The 25,176-nt window shown below is 39.3% G+C and overlaps 1 protein-coding gene across 2 annotated transcripts in view; it reads left to right on the top strand.

Moving 5' to 3' along the window:
- Positions 1-24,647, top strand: part of SMURF1 (SMAD specific E3 ubiquitin protein ligase 1) — a 59,278-nt gene extending 34,631 nt beyond the window's left edge. Inside the window, exons 3-18 of one of the 2 annotated variants that reach the window (XM_039492189.1) lie at positions 688-796; positions 1,423-1,556; positions 1,699-1,764; positions 2,905-2,980; positions 3,475-3,713; positions 4,513-4,597; positions 7,204-7,350; positions 8,025-8,226; positions 9,995-10,098; positions 11,842-11,956; positions 14,921-15,099; positions 15,940-16,077; positions 17,609-17,729; positions 19,707-19,908; positions 20,808-20,883; positions 21,994-24,647. In XM_039492189.1, coding sequence (XP_039348123.1) covers positions 688-796; positions 1,423-1,556; positions 1,699-1,764; positions 2,905-2,980; positions 3,475-3,713; positions 4,513-4,597; positions 7,204-7,350; positions 8,025-8,226; positions 9,995-10,098; positions 11,842-11,956; positions 14,921-15,099; positions 15,940-16,077; positions 17,609-17,729; positions 19,707-19,908; positions 20,808-20,883; positions 21,994-22,093 — 2,093 coding nt within the window. In that variant the 3' untranslated portion in view covers positions 22,094-24,647. Of the gene's footprint in view, positions 1-687; positions 797-1,422; positions 1,557-1,698; positions 1,765-2,904; positions 2,981-3,474; positions 3,714-4,512; positions 4,598-7,203; positions 7,351-8,024; positions 8,227-9,994; positions 10,099-11,841; positions 11,957-14,920; positions 15,100-15,939; positions 16,078-17,608; positions 17,730-19,706; positions 19,909-20,798; positions 20,884-21,993 lie in introns of both variants that reach the window. The other variant, XM_039492188.1, reaches the window with a different exon arrangement.
- Positions 24,648-25,176: the final 529 nt, after the last annotated feature.

The following is a 25,176-nucleotide window of genomic DNA, read 5'->3' as shown; positions in this document are numbered from 1 at the left end:
GACAGGCAGCTTAGATATAAGACGGAGGCGAGGGGACAATAATTCTAGTCCTGACTCTACCACTGATGTCACATACCTCTGTGTCTATGTAAAAGAGGCATAATACTGATCTCAAAAGAGGTGGTAACACTTATGTTTGTAAAGCACTCTGAGGTTATAAAATACCATACGAGTTCTGGAGCCTAAACCATACCAAGGAGTGCATGGAAATGCATAGATACTAATGAAGGTATTTGTTTAATGAAATACTGTTTTAACTTAAGCAGTATTTAATGTTTTTTCCCTTAACGAATTTCAAAATTTGCTTCAGGTTAGAATTATGTTAAGCAAATCTGTGTCCTAAAAAAAATCTGATCCTAGGAATAGAAACTGTATTTAAGTTGCAAAAAGAATTTTAGGATAACTGTAACTTTTCCTTACAAGAATGTTAAAAGTTCATGGCAGAATTGGGATAAAAAAGGAAAACTGAACAAAAAAAAAATTAGTACAAAGGTCAAATTATGGTCATCATGTTATTGGTCCTATATAAAATTACAAAAAGGTAGCTTGCTGAAACTTGTGATAGTTTTTTTCTTTCAGTTGCTGATGCATTAAATGTGTGTGTATGTGTGTATATATATTCAATTATTAATTTGGCACTGTGATTCTAATTGTACCTTTTCTCTCCCCCCCATCTCCCCTCCATAGGACTTCCTGATCCATTTGCAAAAATAGTAGTAGACGGATCAGGTCAGTGCCATTCAACTGACACTGTGAAGAACACATTAGACCCCAAGTGGAACCAGCATTATGATCTGTGAGTTACTTATTCTGTAAAACCATTGCATGAATCTATCTGGAAAGTAAAACACAAGTGTAAGCAAGCCACCTTTTCCCCCATCTGTTAGCAAGAGGAGCCAGAATTCCCGAGGAAGCTGGACTTTACAATCACTTATGGTTCTTAAAATATATTTGAAGGGTTTTCTTTTTTTTAATGAACACTTTTAAAAAAAAAAGTAATTATTTAGGCATGATTTTAAAGCATCTAGGTGTTTCAAACACAGCATGAAAGCTTTGACTCTAAGCTTGGCTAGATTCCTGCATCAAAGTTATTTCCAAACATTCTCCCTGTTGCAGTGATTAAAGTTTTTTCAAAATAATAAACACAAATCTAAAAGAAATAAGTTTGGAACATAATGAATTCATGTGTCACATAGCTTTTAATGAGGTTGTCTGTAATTAACCAGTGATGTAACATTAACGTGCTGTGCAAAGTTACAACACTAATTAATGCTATAGCAAGATTGAGTGTTTCTGTATTTATGATAAAGTGACATGACTAAAATATATCAGAATTCTGTCTGCATGGAGCAAAGTGAAAATACTGTAGAATAATAAGAAATCAAGCTTGAATTAATCTCTTCTAAATATATATTTTTCTAGATATGTTGGGAAAACAGATTCTATAACCATCAGTGTATGGAATCACAAGAAAATACACAAGAAACAGGGAGCTGGCTTCCTGGGGTGTGTCCGTCTCCTTTCCAATGCCATCAGCAGACTAAAAGATACTGGATGTTAGTATATTTTTTTTACATGCATCTTAAAAAATGTATTTTGCAAAAGTCCTTGATGCTATATATTTGAGTTGTGAATATTAACTTTTTTATCTTCAGTTCAATATTTGCTTAGGTTGAGTTTTTTTTAATTCGTTTGCAGACCAGCGTTTGGATCTATGCAAATTAAACCCCACAGATACTGATGCAGTACGAGGCCAAATAGTGGGTAAGAACATTCCTGTCTATATAAAAAGAAGCAGTTATAGTTCAAACTTACAACTCTTTGGATTAAAACAAGATTCAGATGGATGCTAAAAGGGAAAAACTTTCCTCGGGGAAAAAAAAAAACTTTCAAACCTCATTTCCTGAAGTCACTTATTGTTTCAATCCCCTTTCATGTTCATTATACTAATATTAATTAGATGTCTTGGTTACTGTAAATGAACAGGGACTAGGTTAGAGCATTTGAAATTTGTTTAATCATTATCTAAATTGCTTTCTTCCAACTGATAATTGTAAGGGTAATTGGTATGAATAAGTAGGAATGGAGGATTTTGGTGGTGATTTAATACAACTAGTTACGGTAGACTTTCTCCATGGAAAACCAATTGTACATGAAAAGCCAAGGTGATACATAACAGGAATTCAGTGGTACTATCAACTCTAAAGGAAGATATTGTGATATAAACATTTTGCAGAACACCATTTTTAAGTCACTTTTCTGAGAACACCACCTGACAAAGAATGGCTGTTTTGACATTGCGGTAGTGTGCCTGCCTAGCCATCTCATAGTGTGAGCTTCTGATCTGTGACTTGGGGTACTTAACAATTGATTAGACAAACTTTTTCTTCATTTTTTTTATTTTTCTTGCTCTGTTTGGAGCATTTATCCCAAATTTTACACTCTTGTGGTGTTCTTAAAATATTTTGAAGTATGCGTTCAATTTAAAAATACAATCAAATCCCCTTTGTCTTTTCCTGACTCCCCTTCACTGAAGGAGGAAATATGTAATTGGCAAAAGTTTTAATTCTCCATTGTGGTGACATCTAGTGGTGAATAAAGTTCTAGTTCCAGGCATCCTTGACTCGGTACTCACAGAAGAGATTTAGAACCTTTGTGAATGCTGATAAATAAAAAAGTCCATATTTATAACTAAGTAAATGCTAGCTTGGATTATTCATAGGGAAGAGACAGCCTAGCTTTTGGAGCTGTGATGCTAGTAGTTTGCATTTGAGAAATACTATCCCTTTTTTAAAATCAAAAACACTTAATAAAATATTGAGTAGTGCAGATGTGAGCTATTGATAAAACGATGCATTCTTGGAATGGCAGAATTTGTCTTCAATTTTCATTTTTCTGTTTCAGTCAGTTTACAGACACGGGACAGAATAGGCTCAGGAGGTTCTGTGGTAGATTGTAGAGGGCTGTTGGAGAACGAAGGGTAAGTGTTGCATCTGATAATTCTGCTGAGTATTTAGTTTCACTTAATTCCATTCATGGTATTTTTGTTCATGCTATGTATTATGCTTATGAAGAATAAAATCTGGAATTCTTGTGAATAGTAATTCAGCCAAATTAATTAAGAAATGGTCTAGAGATAGATATGATGTATCTCCAGACCATTTTTTAAATAAATTTGTCTGTATTGCTAATCAACAATTTAATTATATATTTATACATATGTGCACATGCACATAAATATGTATTGAATGAAATTTGTGTGTGTATATGTATGTATGTGTGTATATAAATTTAATTAAATGTGTGCACACATTGAATGAAAAAAAATATATAAATATATTAAGAAAAGAGTAGGGTATAGTGTGTGTCCTAGAAGTTGCAGTTCAAATAATCAAATAATAAAGAGGAAGAAAATTAGCCCTTTTTGTATACAAACCTTTATTGTGTTAATTTTGTGAGTGTCCCTGCTTTCAGAACGGTGTATGAAGATTCTGGACCTGGAAGGCCACTTAGCTGTTTTATGGAGGAACCAGCACCATATACAGATAGTACTGGTGCTGCTGGTGGAGGAAATTGTAGGTTTGTGGAATCTCCTAGTCAAGATCAGAGGCTTCAGGCACAGCGACTTCGAAACCCTGAAGTCAGAGGTCATGTACAAACACCTCAGAATAGACCACATGGTCATCAGTCACCTGACCTACCTGAAGGTTATGGTAAGAGTTTCCAGAATTGTACATTTGCTGAAGTCTTTTAGAGAGCTTTATAGCTAAATTTCCTTAAGTTTAGTATAAAATACATGCTTTACTTGTTAGTACAGGCAATATCTGTATGTCTGTAATGGTCTGTATTTAAGGACATGAGATAAGCAGTACAGATATAAACTGAAGAATGGCTCCTTAGAAAACAGCTACTGCAAGAGACACCTAGCGCTGATAGTAAACTAAACATGAGTTTGTGGTGTGATGCTGTTGCAGAAAAGCTAATGCTAAATTTGAATGTTTATGCATGGAAAGTGCATTTAAAACTAGAGTAGTAGTGCTATTTTGCTTTCCTTGTGGCATATTTTGTTCAGGGTTGAGGCCCATATTTTAGAAAAGAGCTAGAAAAACTACAGGAAAATAGAAAGGCACCAAAGAAACAAGAATCAGAGGATAAGATGAGAGGGAGAATTAAATCTCATCTAGGAAAAAAGAAGACACCAGATTTGGGAGTGAGGCAATTATCTAGTTTATTTTAAAATAGTGATAATATAAAACCACAATATAAAAGAAGAAAATTAGTTCAAGGCATCGTGATCTGAACTTAAGATATTAGAAATATTAAGAGCAGTTGGATAGTGAAACATGCTATTGAGTCCAAAGTGAGAGAGATCAGACTGGATGGCTCAAGTAATCTATTCTCTCCCTGATTCTGTTGTAAAAGAACATGCTTATAGCTTTAAGAAACTGCTTATAGATTTTTAAGAATTTATCATTTAGAATAATTAAGGAATATTTTCCCTCCTTTATGTAGAACAAAGGACAACGGTACAGGGCCAGGTTTATTTTTTGCACACACAGACTGGAGTTAGTACGTGGCATGACCCCAGGATACCAAGGTATGTATTCATAGCTATACAGTCAGTTATTTTCATCTTATGGCAGTCAGCTGAATCATTAAGTGCTGATGATATGAAGTGGTTCCTACTCTGAGAGACAGCAGAATAAGGAATCATCGTAGATTTCTTTATTGACTTTAATTCAATCCCCTCAGGTTACTTACTTTGCTTATTAATTAAAAATTAGCTACCTGTGACTTTTAAATCAAGTAAAAACATCATGTAACCCTTACTGAAGTCACATTGATAAAACATGGATTTGACTTGATCCTTTTAATAAAGTTGCAAATTGCTGTGTTGACTCTGACCTAAAATTTTTCTGAGACTGAGAGCCGTTTGAGTGCTCAACTGAGAAAAGCTAAATTCTGCTGGCTTTAAACTACTGATAACTTCTGACTCTTGAATGGTTGGTTGATGTCTTCAGTCATAGTATTGCTCACTTTTTGTGCAGCTGAAGCAGAAATATTTTGCCAATTCTACACTCTAGGGGTTTGAAAAATTACTTTTAAAGAACTATTTAAAATTCTCTTCATTTCAGACCAACAATTTGCTGCTGGGAAAATATGAATCATCCACAAAATTAATTTGGTAAAGCCTCTTTAAAGAATTAGCTTGTGCTAATCCAGTCTTTTGTGACTATACATCCATAGCTGGCTAGTTTCCCTGAGGGGATTTGCTTCTCCATAATGTTCCTATAGGCTATCTGTGCCCCAAAGCCTGGAAAGTGAAACTATGAAAGTCTGCAACTTTCTACTCACTGTGCAGACAACATAACTAACTGGAGTAATGCAAGATACTGGATAGATGAAGCAGAGTGCAGAGACAGGCTCTCAAGAACAACAGTTTAAGTAAACAGATCACAGTGTCTTACTAGCGACAATAACATTTGCCTTATTTTTTTAGCAAAGGTTGTTCTCTCTTTCTGTACCTGTTTTGAGACAAGACTTCATAATCTTGTCCTTGCCATTTAGCACAAATGTACACTAAAAATTGGATGTGATCAGATCACTAAACTACGGTTTCAGATGCACAGCTGATCTAAACACACATAGCCATAGCTGAAATCTTTTAGAAAAACCTGACGAAGGCCTATTCCCTGCTTTTTCCTGTACTAAGGAAGCTTAGACTAACAGACGTATTGGAGCATGAGCTTTCGTGGGTGAATACCCACTTCGTCGGATGCATCCAACGAAGTGGGTATTCACCCACGAAAGCTCATGCTCCAATACGTCTGTTAGTCTATAAGGTGCCACAGGACTCTTTGCTGCTTTTACAGATCCAGACTAACACGGCTACCCCTCTGATACTTGAGGAAGCTTAGAGTATATAAAATGTGCTTTCCCCATAGCCTCACAATCCACTGACTTATGTTCATAATGTATAGCTAGATTTAAGAATATTCCCATTCAGAATATCTGTCAGGCAGCATCTTGAACCTCAGATAAAATGTGCATCATAGCAGCTGTCTAGTGCACTTTTACCTTCCTTATTAATGAGAACAACTTTGCTATCTAAATAATAGTCTTCAATGACTCCATCCCTTTTTTTGCCCCTACTAGTATTTTCCTATACTTAGGATGCTGGAGTGTCCTCTGCCTTTGCAATTCTGCATGTGTAATACATCATGTCAATAGAATTGAAATGTTACCTCTAAGTAAGTGTACTGTCTTCAATACCACTTGTAAAAAATTACATTTGAGATTACCTAGAATGAAAAGGAGAATGTTGTCGTCAATGTCTCCCTGAATAGATGAGTTGTACTGAAATTATTAATCATATGGTTAGAATCAGAAACTTGCTAATTAGCAGTGAGAGAGCTTCTTGCCTACTTGTGCCTATTTTTATCACTAACAGTTTAAAAAAGACAGTGGGAATAGTCAGCCACCTCAGTTTTTAATGGTCTGGGTTTTTGAACACTGCAATTTATAGTCTTAAGTTTGTGAATGCTGTAGTTTTTTGGGAAGAAGCCCCTTTTAGTGTTTAAAGGAATAGTCGAGTTATCTCCGCTTTTGTACATATCCTGATTTGTCATCTTCCCATGAGAAATCCCCGCATGGTGTTTACGCCATTTGAAAATATTCCCCATTTAATTGCTTAACCAAGTATCCTTATTTAGTTTTCAATTATTCTTCAGTTCTAACCCTCTGGCTCCTAATCACTTTTATTGCTATACTCTGAACTCCTTCCAATTCCTCATTCTTTGTGTTAACGAGATGTTCAGAAATGAATGCAATTTTCCACATGCAGTTGCAAATAGGGTCTATTATCTCACTGCTCTGTTGTGATGTGCCTCTGAATGTGTAGCCCAAAACTACACTGTCAACACTGACCTTTTTTTGCTGCCATATTGTATTGCAAACTCGTGTCGAATTTGCTTTCGGCTGTCACTCCAAGGTGTGTGTAGTATTCCTGGTTTTCAGATCTATCCCTCCTATTTGAATATCTGGGTGTCTTGCGTAACAGATAAAACAGAATGGCCCCCCGTCTTACATGGCAATCTCCCCTCGCCTTCATAAATTCCAAGTTCACTCATCTTATTTTCAGAGTAATTTGTTTTTCTTTTAGTTACCAATACTTTCTAACTTTTTTCCTTCTCCTCTCTCTAGAGACCTTAACAGTGTGAACTGCGATGAACTCGGACCTCTGCCTCCGGGTTGGGAAGTGAGAAGTACAGTATCTGGAAGAATATATTTTGTAGATCACAACAACAGAACCACACAGTTCACAGACCCAAGATTACATCACATCATGAAGTAAGAACTTCACACAGTAGAGAATTCATCTTTTAATTTTAGGCTCCTGTGGTTTGAAGTATCTTTTAAAAATAGCTTAGCTTTTTTTTGTCCATAATCGGTAAATTTAGATATAATGCTGTAACTCTTTGAGACCAGCATATTTTTTTAAGCCTAACAATAGATACAGTATTTACTACCTCATTTTGGTGCTACTTGTTTTACTTGCATGGAGCCCAAGTAAAATGCAATGAGAATGTAGTCTTCAGCTGTTTCATTTATAAAGCTCTCATGCAAACAGTTTTGTAATGGAATGTCATAGCTCTTAACGTGGTCTCAATGTTGGAGAAGTCAGTGAAAAATTTTTCATCACTGTCCAGTCAGCAGTCAATATAAGCGTTGTACAACAGTGAATAATATTGCCTTTCAGAACTTCTTAATTAATATTATCATGAACCATTGAATTTGGAATAGTTGCGTTATCTCAGCTTTTGTACATATCCTGATTTGTTACAGCCTCCAATAAAAGGCAGCAAGGCTGCAGTAATTACCCTGATCAATCCACTTTCTGCTTCATTTCAGTATTAATGAAAAGAGAGGCTAACTAGTTCTTTCATTGCCATGACCATCACATTATGCCACGTTCCCTACTTCTGTGCTTTTAGAGTAAATGTTCTACATCATTTTTTCCAAAGCCATCAATGCCAACTAAAAGAACCGAGCCAGCCTTTGCCAGTCCCAAATGAGGGGTCATTAGAAGATGGTGAGGAGTTGCCTGCACAAAGATATGAAAGAGACTTAGTACAGAAATTAAAAGTCCTTAGACATGAACTCTCTCTTCAGCAACCACAAGCTGGTCACTGCCGCATTGAAGTATCCAGAGAAGAAATATTTGAGGTATGTAGGTTTGTGCATCACTGGTGAGATGTGAGAGTCAAATGCTGCTGTTAGTTCTTATGTAAAATTGCTCTTTGTTTACAGTGAATCTGATTCATCCTAGGGTAGGCACTGAAGTAGACATGGCTAAGGAGATAAAGCTGCTGTAAAACATAAGCTTGGACTACAAAATTGCAGGATTATTTTTCTGACTGAAATTTGTAGCTAGAGAAGTGCAGCTGAAGTACCACCTCAGAGCATATTGAATTATCTGTCTGTTTTTGTTTAACTTTCTGTCTGGGTAGCAGACCTATCCTATTACCTTCTTACTCTGAGTTTCAGTTTGTGATTAGAGCCCTCATTTGTTTGGGGTATTCCCCCCCCCTTCCCTTAGGAGTGTGGGGAGGGTAGTCAGAAGCTGTCATGCAATTCAATACCGACAGAGTTTTTTAAATGTAGTGCAGCCAGGGGGGAGCTCGCCGCCCACGCCAGCAGCGCAGAGCGCGCGCGCCCGCCTTCCGGGTCCGTCCCTCGCCGGTCTCCTCTCCGAGCTGCGGTTGCCCTGGTGCCGGCCGGCAGCCGGGACCAGGGGACCCTGGGAGCAGCGGACGCCGCGCGTGCCTGCGAGGAGCTCAGCGGGAGCGGGGGGGCGGGGGCCGCGCCGGTGCCTGCGCGGGCAGGTCCGTCGTCCCGTCCCGGTGGACCTGCGCGCAGTCATGCCGAGCGCTCTCGAGCCAAATGCCGCCCGCCCGCCGGGCGCCCAAGCGCCTGCTTGGCGCGCTGGGGTCTAGAGCCGCCCCTGAGTGCAGCATAGTATGAAAACATAAGGGAATAACATTGAGGAAAATGTTAACTGCTGAAGTTCAGATGTTGAATATAAGATTGTGGTGTTATGAAAATATTTTCAGAATGTGCCATACAAAGAGAAGTCTTTGCTGGTGTTTCCACACTTGTGCAGCTTGTCAGACAAGTCTCACTGAAACCTTTTTTTTCTTTCTGCAGACTTTGCAGCAAACTTGACCCTCTTTAGCTAAAATTACAAGCAGTCAAGAATTTAATGTGACAGTTTGGTTAGATTTTAACAAGTGAATCTGAATTTTTCTTAGTGAAATCCCTTAGTTGTATTTCCAGTCCATCTCTATCATTGATTGATATTATTGCTTGTGCTGTTCAGTCATGTAAAGATTTACTTTAATTGGGGAAGTCTCTTATTATTCTAGGAATGGATAACATTAAGAGCATTTGAACATAGAAAACACATCTGAATTTATAGAACAGGGGTAGGCAACCTATGGCACGCGTGCCGAAGGCAGCACACGAGCCGATTTTCAGTGGCACTCACACTGCCCGGTCCTGGCCACCAGTCCGGGGGGCTCTGCATTTTAATTTAATTTTAAATGAAGCTTCTTAAACATTTTACAAACCTTATTTACTTTACATACAACAATAGTTTAGTTATATATTATAGATTTATAGAAAGAGATTTTCTAAATGTTAAAATGTATTACTGGCACGCGAAACCTTAAATTAGAGTGAATAAATGAAGACTCGGCACAGCACTTCCGAAAGATTGCCGACCCCTGTTATAGAATCAGACTCCATGTATCTTCTCCTATTTAACACTAATACTGGTGGGATGTTATTGGAGTTCACATTGACACCAGCCATGAAATACGGGGAAATCTTGACTCAAATGGCAACCTATATGGTCCTAGTGGTTTATAATAGACTGATAACCATGGAAAGGAAAGAACTGTCGTCTTTGTAATATATATATATATATATATAGGAGTCCTACCGTCAGATAATGAAGATGAGGCCAAAAGACTTGAAAAAGAGGCTGATGGTGAAATTTCGAGGAGAAGAAGGCTTGGATTATGGTGGAGTGGCAAGGTGAGACATGGATTTATTTATTTTTAGTCCTTTCTGTCTGGAATGTTGTAGTTTAACTGTAAAACAGCCTTTAAAATGTTTAGTGACCTACACCTGTTGCCACCACTGACACGCTGTGAGAATTCATCTTTACCCTGACAATGCCTCTGCCTCAATGTTTATTCAGGTCTTAATCACTTCCTGTCTAGACAGATGCTGTTCCATATCTTTTTTTTTTTTTATGATTTGCCCAAATCTCTGCATACAGCTTCAGAGGATCCAGAATTATGTAGCTAGACTACTCTCTTGTTCCAGATAGTGGAACAGTATAACCCCCATTACTTTCCTCAAGATCCTGTCTATCTCCAAAGTCTATCCAAAAACTGACTTCCCACAAAATTCTGCTTGTAATTTTTCTTGTTTGCTTTATTCTTTTTGGTTTTGCCCCTCCTTTCTCATGTCACATTAATGCTTAACAATTGGAAGCTGCTATTTTACTGTTACTGTGCTGTCTGTGACTTCCTTCCAGTACTTCTGAGTCATTTCCCCTTTAAATATTACCTTAAAACCTTGCTTTTTCTTACAGTGAGTCACTTGGTTATACAGTTTGCTTTAGTAAGATATCCTTTATGCAAAATATTTACTGTGTGTTTGTTTTGCTGTTGCCATCTTTCTTGGCTTTTATTACTGGAAGTGTGGGAAAACACAGGTTGAATTGCAGATCATTTTGGAGAGAATATTGTCAACATAAAACTGCCACTTAAGTCTGAAAATTTTTCCTACTATTGTTGGTAATAATACCTAAAAATTCTGTAACTGAAGTAGGTTTGAAATAAATCTCATTTCAGTTGGGCGTACACTTTTATTCCAGATTGTCAGCTCTGTATGGTTGGCACACAGCAAGAGGGCTTAGAAGAAAATATTTTTAAATAGGAAAATATGATTGTAAATATTGGGGCAGATGTGTACTACCTGAAACTACTGAATACTTTAAAAACAAACCAAAAAAACACCTAATTCAAGTTGATGTCCCTTCAATTACATCATTGGCCTAAAACTTAACATTTCCTCAAAACTCATGTTCGTATGTGTTCTCAAATGTATGTGTATATCCAGTCTGTAAGGCACCAGTGGTTAAAATGTTCAAAAGCACACAAGTGGCTTAGGAGCCTAAAGCTCAAGGAAAGTCAGTGGGGCTTAGGCTCCTACATCATTTAATCAATTACTTGAACATATGACCTAAATTCACATTAACTGCTCAAAAACTTTAATGCATAGTTAAGGTTGCCCAATGATGCCTCATATCCTTCCAGATAGCTAGCTCTGCACCAAAAGTTACACAAATCTGGAAATATTATGAGCACCTCATGTTAGGAGGGCTCCATTAATTAAATGACCCAGCAATTTGTTTTCCTTTTATTACACTCAGTCCCGTGGCTCAGGTGAAGAGTATGAGTTACGATTACATTACCCTAATTGCTTACTAGTGTCTGTTTTTTCCCTCTTTTTTTTTTTGTTTTTGTTTTAATTAATGCTAATTTCCTTGACAATACTTCTAAAGTAAAATCAAAATCTGTATGTGAATGAGCCAGACTTTTCCCGGCTTCCTAGAGGAAGCTTTATAGTCCTCCACCCTAGGCAATATAGATTACCATATTTCTGATAGAAAATTGAAAATAAATCATTCAAGACTGTTTGACAGAGATATAAGAAATGTTTGAAATTTCTGTGAAACTTTCACTAAAATCCTGCTTTGTTTGGCAGAGAGTGGTTGTATTTACTGTGCCATGAAATGTTGAACCCCTATTATGGACTCTTCCAGTACTCTACTGACAATATTTACATGCTGCAAATCAATCCAGACTCTTCTATCAATCCTGTAAGTATTAACATTAGAGCAATAATAATATATGTTAAACTTCAATGGGAGCTCAATCACACTTCTTCTTCTGTTAATCATTGTCCAATCTTAAGAGGGTAAACAATAGAGCTTTGTGATGGGATGTAAACTAATGTAATAGTGAGTTTTAGACTGATGTACCAGAAGTAGTGTGTGGTTTATGGTATGTCAGCACTGCTGTGTGCTGTCATGTGAGATTCTTTGGTACTATTAAACACCTGGTCCTTTGAGACCATATGCATGGGTGCAGCTACTTCCCCCCACCCCCCCGCCCCCCATTGCTCCTGAATGCACTGCCTTGGTGTTGACTGCTGGGGCTGCAAGCAAGGGTTGGACCCTGTCCCCCTCCGGAGACAGCTAGGGCATAATGGTGGAGGAGCAGGCAGCTGATGAGTTCCCCATCTTACCAGGGGTGGTGGGGCGCAGGCTTTGGGCTTCAGCCTTGGGGTGGCAGGCTCTGGCTGTGGGGCTTTAGTCTCCAGCCCTGGGCTCCGGCTGCACGGCTGTAGGCACCAGGCTCTGGCCGCAGGGCTTTGGTCTCCATCCCTAGACCCTGTCCACCAGCCTTTAGGTTCCAGCCCCCTGCTGCCTTCCCCATTCACCCACCCACCTCCATCTCCCCTGGCCCCAGCTGCCTCCCCCAACCCCCCGCCCCCATGGCTTAATTTGTCCCCAGGCTTTCCGGGGTTGAGTAAGTCTGCTGTGAAAAGTGATACTTGTATGTTTGTTAATACCCCTTTTCACAACAGACTTACTAGCTAGCAATAAATAAATTACAATTATCTGGACGTGTATATTTGCATTTTTTTCCCTAAAGCTAATTAAGTATTTTAGGAAAAAGTGCGAGAGTGACCACCAGCAAGAGTTGGTGGCCTCACTCTGAGGCCATCGAATAATTTGTCCTGAGAACCCCTGGTCCTTTCTGGCATTATAATCTATGAATCTAGAGTAAACCCTTGTGTATTTTGTGATTTTTAGATGTTGTTGCTGCACTGATGCAGACCCCTAGCGTAGGCATGATTTACACCTCATGCACTTAAATCAGTGACTAAAATCCCGGTGTTGACAACTTATAGGTGGCACTGTGCAAGAGGATGTATTGGAAGAAATTTGGCCTCAGGTTGAAAAAGCCTACTCCTTAAAAACTGAGGCAAACCTGCAAGCATAAGCAACATGTGGATGGTCTAGAACTGGATGAAATGAGCTATTTGCCAACTTCCAACAGAAGAAATTATCAATAGGAGTTAGGGGTACAGCTGATATTCTACTTGACAAGCATTTAATTTGTTTGGATTTTCTCTGCTGCTTGTATTTCTAAAGGGTTTCTCTGGGTTCATATTCTTGCATTTCCTTTTTTGGTGTTGAACCCTTCAGATGGTGTGTGGAGACCTTTCCAAATTAAATTGACCCAGTTAATTCATTAAAAGCAGCAAAGAGTCCTGTGACATCTTATAGACTAACAGACGTATTGGAGCATGAGCTTTCGTGGGTGAATACCCACTTCGTCGGATGCATGTAGTGGAAATTTCCAGAGGCAGGTATATATATGCAAGCAAGAATCAGGCTGGAGATAACGAGGTTAGTTCAATCAGGGAGGATGAGGCCCTCTTCTAGCAGTTGGGGTGTGAACACCAAGGGAGGAGAAACTGCTTTGGTCTGTGTGCGCTCAGCTATCAGAACCAGCAACATGGAGGCAGCACTTCTCTTGCTCGTGCTTTCACTCAGTGTCAGGAAACAGGCAGAGCGTCTGTGAGATGCTGGTGGACGTTTCAGTGGTGTTTTCTGGCCCACCAAAGGCACCTGATAGAGCTTATGATGGAGTCGGAGGAAGAAGAAAAGGAGAACACAAACATGGTAGACTTAAAGGCTGATGCTGCACATGACATTCAGTACATCTGCTGATGCCCCCTATGTAGATAAGCTCTTCTGGAGCAGAGCCACAAGCGTAGATTGGTGGGACCACATCATCATGCGGACAGGGGATGACCAGCACTGGGTTCAGAATTTTCACATGGAGAAAAGCTACATTTCTGGAGCTTTGTGAGCGGCTTGCCCTGCCCCCACCCCACCCCCAGCGTCAAGCCACACACATGAGGACAGCCATGCTGGTCCAGAAGCAGTTTGCTATAACAATCTGGAGGCTGGCTACCCCAGACTGCTACGGACTCTTTGCCAACCAGTTTGGTGTTGGAAAAATCAACTGTGAGTAAAGTGGTGGCAGAGATTTCTGAGGCAATCAGGTGTGTGGTTTACTCCAGCATGTTGAGCATAATAGATATTCCTGAAATAATTGCTGGCTTTGAGAGAATGGGCTGGTCCTCGGGGTGAGGGTGGGGCAGCAAAAAGCTCCTCCAAGTATGGCCCCAGGTTGTGCTGCTCCTGCGGCAAAGCCTCCTCTGGGCCCAGTTTCAGCAGCAGTTTCATTTCGCTGGCCTCACTCACTTTTTTGTTCAGTCTCCATTGCAAACACAGAGGGCTTTCTGATGGTGTGTTTGCAGCTCACTGACTCACCAAGCTTCTGTACTACAGCAAGTGGGAGAGGGGCAGATGCTTCCATTTCCCTGCAGTCAGCTGGCGGTTCTTGGGATAGAGAGGACAAAGGAAGTTGACTCATAGGATTATGGGATACTTTTGGTGGACTTCTAGGACTTCAGTCGAGAGGCTGCATCTACATTGCAAAGCAGAAGGGTTTGAACCTTCCAGTACTGCAGGAACCTAGGACTTTAGATCTGAGTCAGAGAGTTGTGTGTAGACAGAAGGGGGATATGGGCTCAAACCTGAGTGAGCCCAGGCTTACATAGTTGTATAGACATACCTTAGTGCCCAGCAGATTGCAAATCCTTGGATACTAAGTCATTGCTACTGGCATAAATATAGCCACAAGGTGTCAGCATTGAACTGCTTTTCCAATGATTTATTCTTTTTCTTCTGTGTCCCCTGCAGGATCACTTGTCATATTTCCATTTTGTTGGTCGGATAATGGGTTTAGCTGTGTTCCATGGACACTACATCAATGGGGGTTTCACAGTTCCCTTCTACAAACAGCTGCTGGGGAAACCCATTCAGCTATCTGATCTGGAATCTGTTGACCCAGAACTGCACAAGAGTTTAGTTTGGATTTTGTAAGTACTATTCATTTACCAAGTACTTAACTGTAGAAGACCGAGCACTAGACCTCAGGGGTAGTAAGATATCACATTGAAAGAGAGCCTTCACAGTGGAGCAGGTTTGCAAAAACACACAATTTCGTGGCCTCTGCTTCCCATCCAAGAATTGAAGGTACTTGGGAAGGAGAGCTCTTACACAAACACCACTCAGCTCTTGCTGGATCCTCAATGAAATCATAACCTTGTCCTTAGTTGTCAAATGTTTAGTTGCGGAAATTATTTATATCATAATCTAATTCTGTGTATGATTGCTTGGGAAACAACCAGTGGGGGAGCGCGTGCCCTTGGTTCTACTGTTTTAGACATATATAAGAAATTATCTTTTATATTCACATCCTCTTAGATTTAGTCAGATATATTTGAAATTCCTTCAGTGTTTCATTGGTCATAAGGCCAATAATTATCAATGCAGCTTTTCCTTTTGTGTTCTAATTCATTGTCAATTCACCAGCAGTTCAGAAAATTACATGATCTCCCTCATACTTTGTGTTGAAATATGGCAACAAATCAGTTAATTTTATTTTAAATTTAACAAATTAACTGTCTGTTTACTAGCAGGGTGTGCCAATGTGATAGAGACAAGGGAGACTAACACATAGGTTGGGCTTCTGAAACCCACAAGGCTATACATGAGAGAGGTAACTTAGGAAACAGTAAATGTAGGGCTTATGAAAGATGGCAGATAGACCCTTCACTCCACAGATTAACTTCCTTAAGTGTTCAATAAATAATTGGTCTGTGTGCATCAACAGATTGGAAAAAAGTCAGTTTTATCCTTTTCCTTTTAATTGACAGAGAGAATGACATCACCCCAGTGTTGGACCATACTTTCTGTGTGGAACACAATGCTTTCGGGCGGATTCTGCAGCATGAGCTCAAACCAAATGGCAGAAATGTTCCTGTTACAGAAGAGAACAAGAAAGAATATGTCAGGTACCATGAGAAGAACCAGCTGCCCCAACCATAACGGGAGGGGGTTGGAGAAGATGAGTTCTTTATACAATTCTTAGGATCTGAAGAGTGCACAGTTAGAGGGAGATCTGAAAATTGTTTTAGTGAACAAGTGTATGTTTTGTTTAGGACTTGGAGGAAAAGAGATTCTCAGAGAAAAAGCACATTCAGGAAAGCAAAGGATTTCCCAAAGTTCCCATTTCCAGCCCATCACAACCACTTGTGTCCATTAGAATGACTCTTCCTTTGTCTAGGGAGGAATGAAGACCTTTCTCTGAGCAAGTAAACAGTGTTCCTTCAATCAGTCAGAGCTAATTATTAGAAAATAATTCCTTGGCACTTCACTCCAATGGCTTTGCAGGGGCTTAAGGACCAAGTTCTGTTCTGAGTTGTGGTTCTCTGCATGGCAGCAGTTTCTGCTGGCACTAAATCAATCTATTCTGAAGAATAAATAGTTCCAAGCATCTTAGATTTGGGGACATTTTTGTTGCAGGATTTATGAGGTATATAGATTTATGGATTTTAAGGCCAGGAGGGGACTAATATGACTCTCTAGCCAGTGGTTCTAAACCTTTTCCATACCAGACCCACCTTCTATTTAGCAATATAGGAAGGGCAGGGTGGTCATGACCCCCTGATTGAGAACCCATCATCTAGTCTGATCTGTAGCATTGCACAGTACATAAAATTTCATCCAGTAATTCCTGGATGATGTCCAATAACTTGTGTTTGAGCTAGGTCATCTCTTTTTAGGAAAAAATCCAAAGAGAATTCAAGATCACACCTATATCAAATGTAGAGAGTAGGTTCATATTTCTCCCTTAGTTGTTTATTATCATACATATTAATTCATTGCTGCTTTCACTTGACTTCCGTCTTCTTACTGATGACATTGAAAAACATGACTAAAATCATTTTGGGATTAGACTTCTGAGCTGGCTTTTAGCAAACATGCCTAAAAGTGGTGATAAGTATTTGAAGGGAGACTGATGATTGAGGGCAGAACTTTAAGATTTTTTTTTTTCAGAAAATCTGCAACACACAAGTATAGAATAATACTTGTTTTGATGCATTTCAAACATTAATTTACTGCTTTCTCTTAGGCTGGGAATACAAATGCTCTGAACTGATGGGAGATGTAATGAATGATACAAACAAGATCCAGTGACCTATTCACAGTAGCTAGTTAGTGCTGACTTTTCTGGCCTGATTTTGTATGAATTCTTCATCTTTAGATACCTTCCTGGCATACCAATGTAATTTGTATACGTGCCATAAGAGCTAGGAGAAATAAACTGAGCTTTATAAAAGTTAGTTCTTGTTTTCTTTATGTTGATATGGAACTGGTAATTACAGAAGGAAAATGGACAAAAAAAGTGTTTTCCATAAACACAGTGTGTCTGTCCAGACCATAATAGGTCTTTGATCAAACTTTCCCACTCTGATATAAAAAAGCCCAGTTCTATCCAGCATATTGCTCCTAACTTTCCGTTTTGGGCTTTTTCTCTCCCAGGTTGTATGTAAACTGGCGATTTATGAGAGGAATTGAGGCACAGTTTCTGGCTCTACAAAAAGGCTTTAATGAACTTATTCCTCAACACTTACTAAAGCCTTTTGACCAGAAGGAGCTTGAGGTACACGTGTTTATTCATTCGGAATGACTTTATTTTGTGATCAGGATGACGCGTGAGCAAATGTTTAGAGTATTAATGTAAGAAAAGTTTTGCCCTTTTCAATTATAATGAACAGTACCAGAAAGCTGTGTCATTTTAATCACAGTTGCTAGTTTGTTCTGGCTTTTTTGTACGTGTAAGATACTAGCATTACTGCTAGGGCTGTCTAAAATGGAAGATGGTAAAAATACATGTTGTCTAAACAAGGGCTAATGCTGGACGTAGACAGTTTTGTTTAACAATAAGACTGATTCTATATTGCAGATCGCACAAAGAGTGACAGATCCTAGCTTGTTAGTCTCCTCAGAATAGCTTGTCTTCTGTCATAGTTTACAATCCAGGTCATTTATTGATACTACATAGAGCAAAGATTAGAGCACTTTAAAATGAAAGCAGAAAATTTAAGTATAGAATATACAGAAAAGACCTGGGCCTGTAACTTTAAACCTGAATTTCAAAATGCAGCCACTTAAAATGGTATTTTTTTCTTTGTATCACATTTATTTATTTCTGTTTTCTGTTCCTTCAGTGCAAGTGGTTTGCTCCCTGAATAGTAAAGCAGATGTTCTCAACTTGTAGCCTGTGGACCATTGGTGGTCCTGGAAGCACTTGCTAGCAATTTGTGGTGTGCCAGCTAGTCACATAAGGCTATTTCTTGTTTCAGTCTTCTAAATTGCCTTGAAAGGCAAATAAAAAATGCATTAAAAACTTTGATATTTTCCATGTAAACAAATGTTGCCATTGCCACAGTGTTAAATGAGTGGGAGTGAGAGGGAAGGGGGTCTACATATGGCACAAGACAGATCCATGAGACAATACTCTTTTAAAATGTGGTCCACCACCTGAAACAGTTTGAGTACCTTTGGAATATACTATATCAGGGATCGGCAACCTTTAGCACGCGGCCTGTCACGGAAATCTGCTGACGGGCTGGGGCGGTTTGTTTACCTGCAGTGTCGGCAGGTTCGGCCGATCGCAGCTCCCACTGGTCATGGGTCGCCGCTCCAGGCCAATGGGGGCTGCAGGAAGCAGTGGACAGTACATCCCTTGGCCCACACCGCTTCCCGCAGCCCCCATTGGCCTGGAACAGTGAACCGTGGCCAGTGGGAGCTGCGATTGGCCGAACCTGCTGACGCTGCAGGTAAACAAACCATCCTGGCCTGCCAGTGGCTTTCCCTGATGAGCTGCGTGCCAAAGGTTGCCGATCCCTGGACTATATCATTCGTTTTAAGCAATTGGATCTTGTGTCCCCACTTCCTTATCGCCATTCCAGCTGGTTGGGACCTTAGCCTTTCATGACTTCTTCCCACTACTCAGCATTCCATTTTCACTTATGGAAGAGATCTGAGGAATTTGTTTTGTAGTCTGTATTAGAGATGATGAACAGAGTATTGTGTGTATATATATATATGCCATGGCACAGTTGGCAGTGATCTAGTAAGATCTCACAAATTAAAGCAGGGTTTGGCTGTAGTCATTAGTGGGATGGAAGACCTCCAGATAAAGTGCAGAGCTGTGAAAAGTGGTGTGTATGATTCAGTAGGTGACACTCTTTTGTCTAAGTCTGAAGATCTGGTATAGTGTAAGGAATCACACTGTGCTTTTCAGGTTACATGTTAAAAAAACAAAAACAAAACTAGTGATAATTAAAGTAGAGGTTGGCTTTGGTTTCTTCTGCAAAACCCAGTTTAGGTAATTGCATTCGCCTACCTAAAATCCACTTGCCATTTCAATTGGAGAGAGTATTCACCTCCTGTCCTGAGCTGTTTAGTAGCATTACTATATACTGTGCACCAGAAAAGTTTTTCATTGTGGGTAAAATGATTTGTGTATGTGCAGTATATTACAGTTTGTAAAGCATGTTGGGGTAATAAATATTAATGTAAGATGTCATTTCAGTGCTTGTTGCTTTAAAGTGTTTTTAAAATTATTTAACAGCTAATAATAGGAGGCCTGGATAAGATAGACCTGAATGACTGGAAGTCAAACACACGTCTAAAGCACTGCATGGCAGATAGCAATATCGTAAAGTGGTTCTGGCAAGCCGTGGAAATGTTTGATGAGGAAAGAAGGGCGAGGCTGTTACAGTTTGTGACTGGGTCCACACGTGTCCCTCTTCAAGGTTTCAAGGCTTTGCAAGGTGACTGATGTGGAGTCTGAGTTAATGCGTAGTCGGAGAAGGCAGTAAAAGTTGTTCCATATTCACTGCACTATAATAATAGCATGTCAGTATGTGGCAGTAGAATTTAGTAATCTAATTACTGAAACCCTGCCCTTGAATTGAAGTTCATTTGTCAACACCTCTGCCAGTAATGAACACATTGTCAATGCATATCACTACTGGCAACTGCTAAGTCTGTATTCTTGTTATCAGGTAGCAGTTCAGTTGGTGTCACCACTAGTATGTGCCAGGCTCTGAGAAGACTATTGTCTAGATGGGTGTAGTTAAAATCATTGTATATACAACGACTGTATATTTAAGTGCATGAAATTTACAAATCTAATTGGGTTCCTGATGCACATGAACTACTTAGACTGTTTCTTAAATGAAGATTTTATACCCTGACTCAATACATTTGCTATAAGTATTTTTTATTAGACTTTGAATGTATTTCCGGAAATTTTCTCTTTCTGGCAACAAAATTTCAGTGTCTTAAGCACATTATGAATGGACCCATTACAGATGCATGTTGGCTGAGAATAAATGGAGCCTTGCAGCCATAGTTTGTGTGCATCTCCAAGTGCTGCTTGCCTTAACACTTCTCCTATTTTGAGAACGGGGAAGCTCTTATTTAAGTAAAAACCCATGTTTTCTGAGGGCTATGTTGGGTGATATCTTTGTTCTTAACAACTCCCAGCTACCTCCCCAAAACGCCTGGGCTAACTCTGCACTGACTGGTGTGTACAGTTAACCTCTGGTACATTCCTGCTTGAAACTGGAATTAATCCTCCTTCCCACCTCCCTCCCCCCGTATTTGGCAAATTCATAACTGTTGCTGAAGTGCATTAACTAGAATGTCTGTCTGTAAGGTTCTACAGGCGCTGCAGGACCCAGGCTGTTTACCATCCATTTGATAGATGCAAATACAGACAACCTTCCAAAAGCCCACACTTGGTAAGATGAAGATGTTATTAAAATCTGCTGCCTCTTGCATTGGTGCACAGTATATTCATTTATCTCCATTTGTCCAGTCAAGCCTTCACAGATAAAAGGATACACATTACAAGAAATAATCTTCAAAGACAATGATTCAATAATTCCATGTATTCCTTGTGCAGCAGTACAGTAATGGTGTTCTTGCATGTGCATTTAGCTATAAAATTAGAAAAAAGGCACTCCTAATACGTGTTGTACAGAACTGAGCTTCAAGAGACGCTGAGATTAGCTTTTGCATAGACCTACTCACATGCTCATGTACAGGAAGCCATTTTAATAGGTACCCTAAATATTTTGGCATTCAGAACCAAACTGTAGGAAAACTCTTATTTTGAAGCAACACTTTCAGTAAATTAACCACTTAACTGCGTCCCTAATATGCCTCATACTTGGGGCAAAGCGCACACCCAGTGCTGCCCTGCATATTAGGCACACTACTGTCTGCTGTTCCATTGGACCGTCAGCCCCGCAGAAAGCAGGAACATTGTCCGATACAGGAAACGCTTTGGATTCAGTAACTTCTTCCCCTATTATATATTAATAGGCGAGGAAAAAGTTAGTGTTACAGTGACTAAAACAATGCTTCAAAATGCTTTGGACGCTAACCAGTGTTACTGTAGCCTGGTGTCTTTTACATGTTGCAAGTGTTTTCAGTTCAATATTCCACCATTAGAATTATACCTTATTATTAAGCAAAAAAAAATTATCAAACATTTCACATGTGAATGCTAAATTTTTATTTTAAAAAGCGGAGCCATATTAGAGGCAATATTTATTTTTTTTAAAACTAGGTAAAGGGTAACGTGAAACAGTGAAGTTAAACTAGCTCAAATGCTAACAAAATTCCTTTCCCCCCAGTTCACAGCTCCCCTGTGCAGGTTCATGAACTATAGGAAAAGGTGCTAAGTTAACCCTAATCTTGTTTAATTTGATCACCGAAACAGCTAATAATTTTCACTTCTACCACGGTTCATTTTATAGAGTACATCTTTAAACATAGGTTTTTGCAAGTGAAATGTTTTGGGTCATATACAGCAGTGTTCATACTGTTATTTTCATCTTGTTTAGCTTTAACCGGATTGACATTCCGCCTTATGAGTCATATGAGAAGCTTTATGAGAAGCTATTGACAGCCGTGGAAGAGACATGTGGATTTGCTGTGGAGTGAAGAGACAACCAAAGGAAACAGACACTAGCTCATGGACCACCAGATCAAAAGCTAGAAGAAGCTTGCTGTGAACTTCCTGCTAAGCTGTCTTAAGCATTGGAACACTAGACAACTTAGAGAGATGGGGTTGTTTCCCCTCCTTTGTTGGTGGGGGGAGGGGGCTTTTGGTGGTGGTTCCCAGCCATTTTCTCCCCTTTGTTACAATAATCCCCACCCTCTTCTTCCATCCCCATAAAATGAAATGCAGCCAAGTTCAGCATTTGGCTTTGATTACACCAGATATTCTGCTAGACTTGTAACACATATTGTGATAGGGTCAATGACCTGTGGTCTTTTTATAGGAGTATCAATCTGTAGTTGAGTATCTGAGCTTGGTTTGCTGAGGACTTGCAACTGGTAGGAGTACCTGGCTATTTTGTCTTAAAGCAAGCTTGAGCCTCTTATAGAGTCCAGCAGCTATTGAATATCTGACTGGCACTGGAATTCAGAATTGCACGTTTTAAACACCTGTTAAACAAAACAAATTTCTAGCAGAAAATAAAACTCCATATGCACATGTAACTGAAGTTCTGCCTTAGCAGGAAGCTCTCAGTAAAAGTAGTGGCTCATGTCTAGAAAAATGAAGGATTCCAGGGCAGCTTAATTGGTGTATATTATTTCTTTTTGGATGTCCTGGTTGAAATTTAATTGTTTTGCACATGTGAAAAATATTTCTCCTGCAGATTCACTTACCATAGTCTGTCCAAATTTAAGTACTTTGCAAAGAAGCTTGGTAAAGAGAAAGCAAACAGACAAAATTTTCAAATCAGATAAATCCAAAAAGCTGTGATTTCTGTGCCACTGTTTTATCTGAGAGACACTTGTGAGCTGAAATTCTAAAAGATTTTATGAGGAAATTGCTAAAAGCTAAGCTAATGGAACAAAGTTCTGTTCTTAAGTCATAGGCCTTGTGAAAGGTGTTTTTGAGGGGAAGGTAAAAGGATAACTATATAGTGAATAAAGTCTAAAGCTATTGGAAGGTTTTATCTTTTAAGTTCTACAGAGATGGAAATTACTCCAGAGTGCCACATATGGCATTTTTTCAACTATCTGAAACTAATGTTAAAGGTTGGTACTCTAACTCATTTGCTAAAATGGATTCCCAGTGCAAGGGGAAACAGCAAATCAAGTACCTGGGTCAAATAACATTTCTTCCAATTTGCACACTAAGATAAGACAGTATTTTAACAAAATAACGTGACTTCATAAAGAGCAAGTTAGCCATCAAACATGTCTAAACATAAGTAAAGCAGACTTGCTTTGTATAGGATTTTCTTTGGCAAGCCTGATTTTTAGAGAGATTCATTACTGAAACATTTAACAGATGTTATGTTTATGGAATAGTGCATTGGAATTCAGCTGTGGGTCAGAGATTGTTCTTCGAAAATGTCTACTGGAATATTTCTATTTTGTCTTTTTTAATTGAATTTGATAATAGCTTTAAACTGTGATAGGACAAAAAGTTATATACTTGTCAAAAATCCTGGAATCTTCCCCCTTTGTTTTATTTTCCATTGACCATAATTCTTGTGATTTGATGTTGGGAGTGTCAGAATTGCATTCCAAGTATGAAATTGTATAATTTTGTGAGATTTGCACAGTTTGGCTAGAGAAGCTCACATGGCAGGATTTTGTAAGAGAGAGATGTTCAGACAGTTGTACGTAGCGTCTTTAGAATCTAGTGGCACTTAAGGACCAGTTTCTGCATTATGGGTTATTGGGCATGGAAGGAGAAATTGTGTGACACTTGCAGTAGAGGGGAAAATGCAACTTTCTGCAGCCGCACATCTGTGCAGTCTTGCATTGGGTAACGTAATTCCACTAGTCCTGGCTTGTTGAAAATGGCTATGAAATCAGTCACTGCCAATGGAATGTAGTTAACCTTTCAGTGCATTTTGTATGTGCAATATACCATAGGCAGATAGGAAAAATCCAAAACAGGTGGTTGCCCAAAAATATTGTATGCAGTCTCACGTTGTGGTTTTTTCACTGAAAGGGCTAAGAATAAATAAATAAAACCCACCAGCTTCACACAAAGCACAGCTGGCTCTCTAAAACCAAACAAGGTGAGGATGGAGGGGGCTCAGTCCGGAGAACTGCAAGTCAGCATTTGATAGTACATCTCTTCTAGATCAACACTTGGTTGGTTGCACAAAATAGGCAAGGATTTCTGTTTTGTAAAGTCTGTTTTTTGTATATTTAAAAGCCTTGCTAATGTCCCTTTTCCATGCTGGCAGCAGTGGGGAGAGGGAACTGTCCTCTAAATTACTTAAGGGATAAATCTTTGAAACAGCTTTCCCACCTCTCCCATTTTATGTTGTCTTTTCAATTTTGTGCCACTACCGTAATGATGGAGCATTAATTTTATATCATTGTGTACATTAATGTGTGAGGCAGGCCTTAAAACTGTCTGGATGGAGAAAATAATCAAGCTAGGCAAGTGTGGGTTTAAAACAATGCTTGGTTCTCACTATTCTGGTTTCACATCTGGGTTCATGGCCAAGAAATTGTGAAAGACGAGCAGAAAGTTGAGAGGGGATGGTGCTGGAGGGAACGTAGTCATTGGTTGACTGAGGTTTTTACTGAGTCTGTTCTTGTCACCTCGGACACCCAGAATTTTAAAGTGTGTTCTTTCCCTTGTGGTCTGCCAGCATGAAGAAGATGGAACGTGTTCTCTGGAACAACTTCCAGTATTTGAACTGGTTGGTGGTTTACAGACTTGCCCAAAGAATAACACAGAAAAGTTTACCGTTCACATTTCACTGTCACCCATCTGCCTTGTACACAAATACATTTTGGAGCAGACCTGAGGAAAGTGCAAGTTACATCTTCTGAATTCTTTCTTGTACCTATTCCAAAAGCAAATTTAGAAACTGCTCCAGTGGTACAGATGTTCAGTACTTGCCCTGATATTGCTTATCAGCCGATCCTATACACTCAGGGATGTAGGAGACCACCACTCTGCTTGTGTTTTAAATCGGGAAGAAATGAGACTGCTTTATGAATGTTAGTTAACTTGGGCATTATGTTTGACAGAGCCCTGC

The sequence above is a fragment of the Mauremys reevesii genome, linkage group 10 (assembly GCF_016161935.1).
Source record: "Mauremys reevesii isolate NIE-2019 linkage group 10, ASM1616193v1, whole genome shotgun sequence".
Classification (NCBI taxonomy): Eukaryota; Metazoa; Chordata; order Testudines; family Geoemydidae; genus Mauremys; species Mauremys reevesii.
This window is presented reverse-complemented; position numbering and strand designations above follow the sequence as displayed.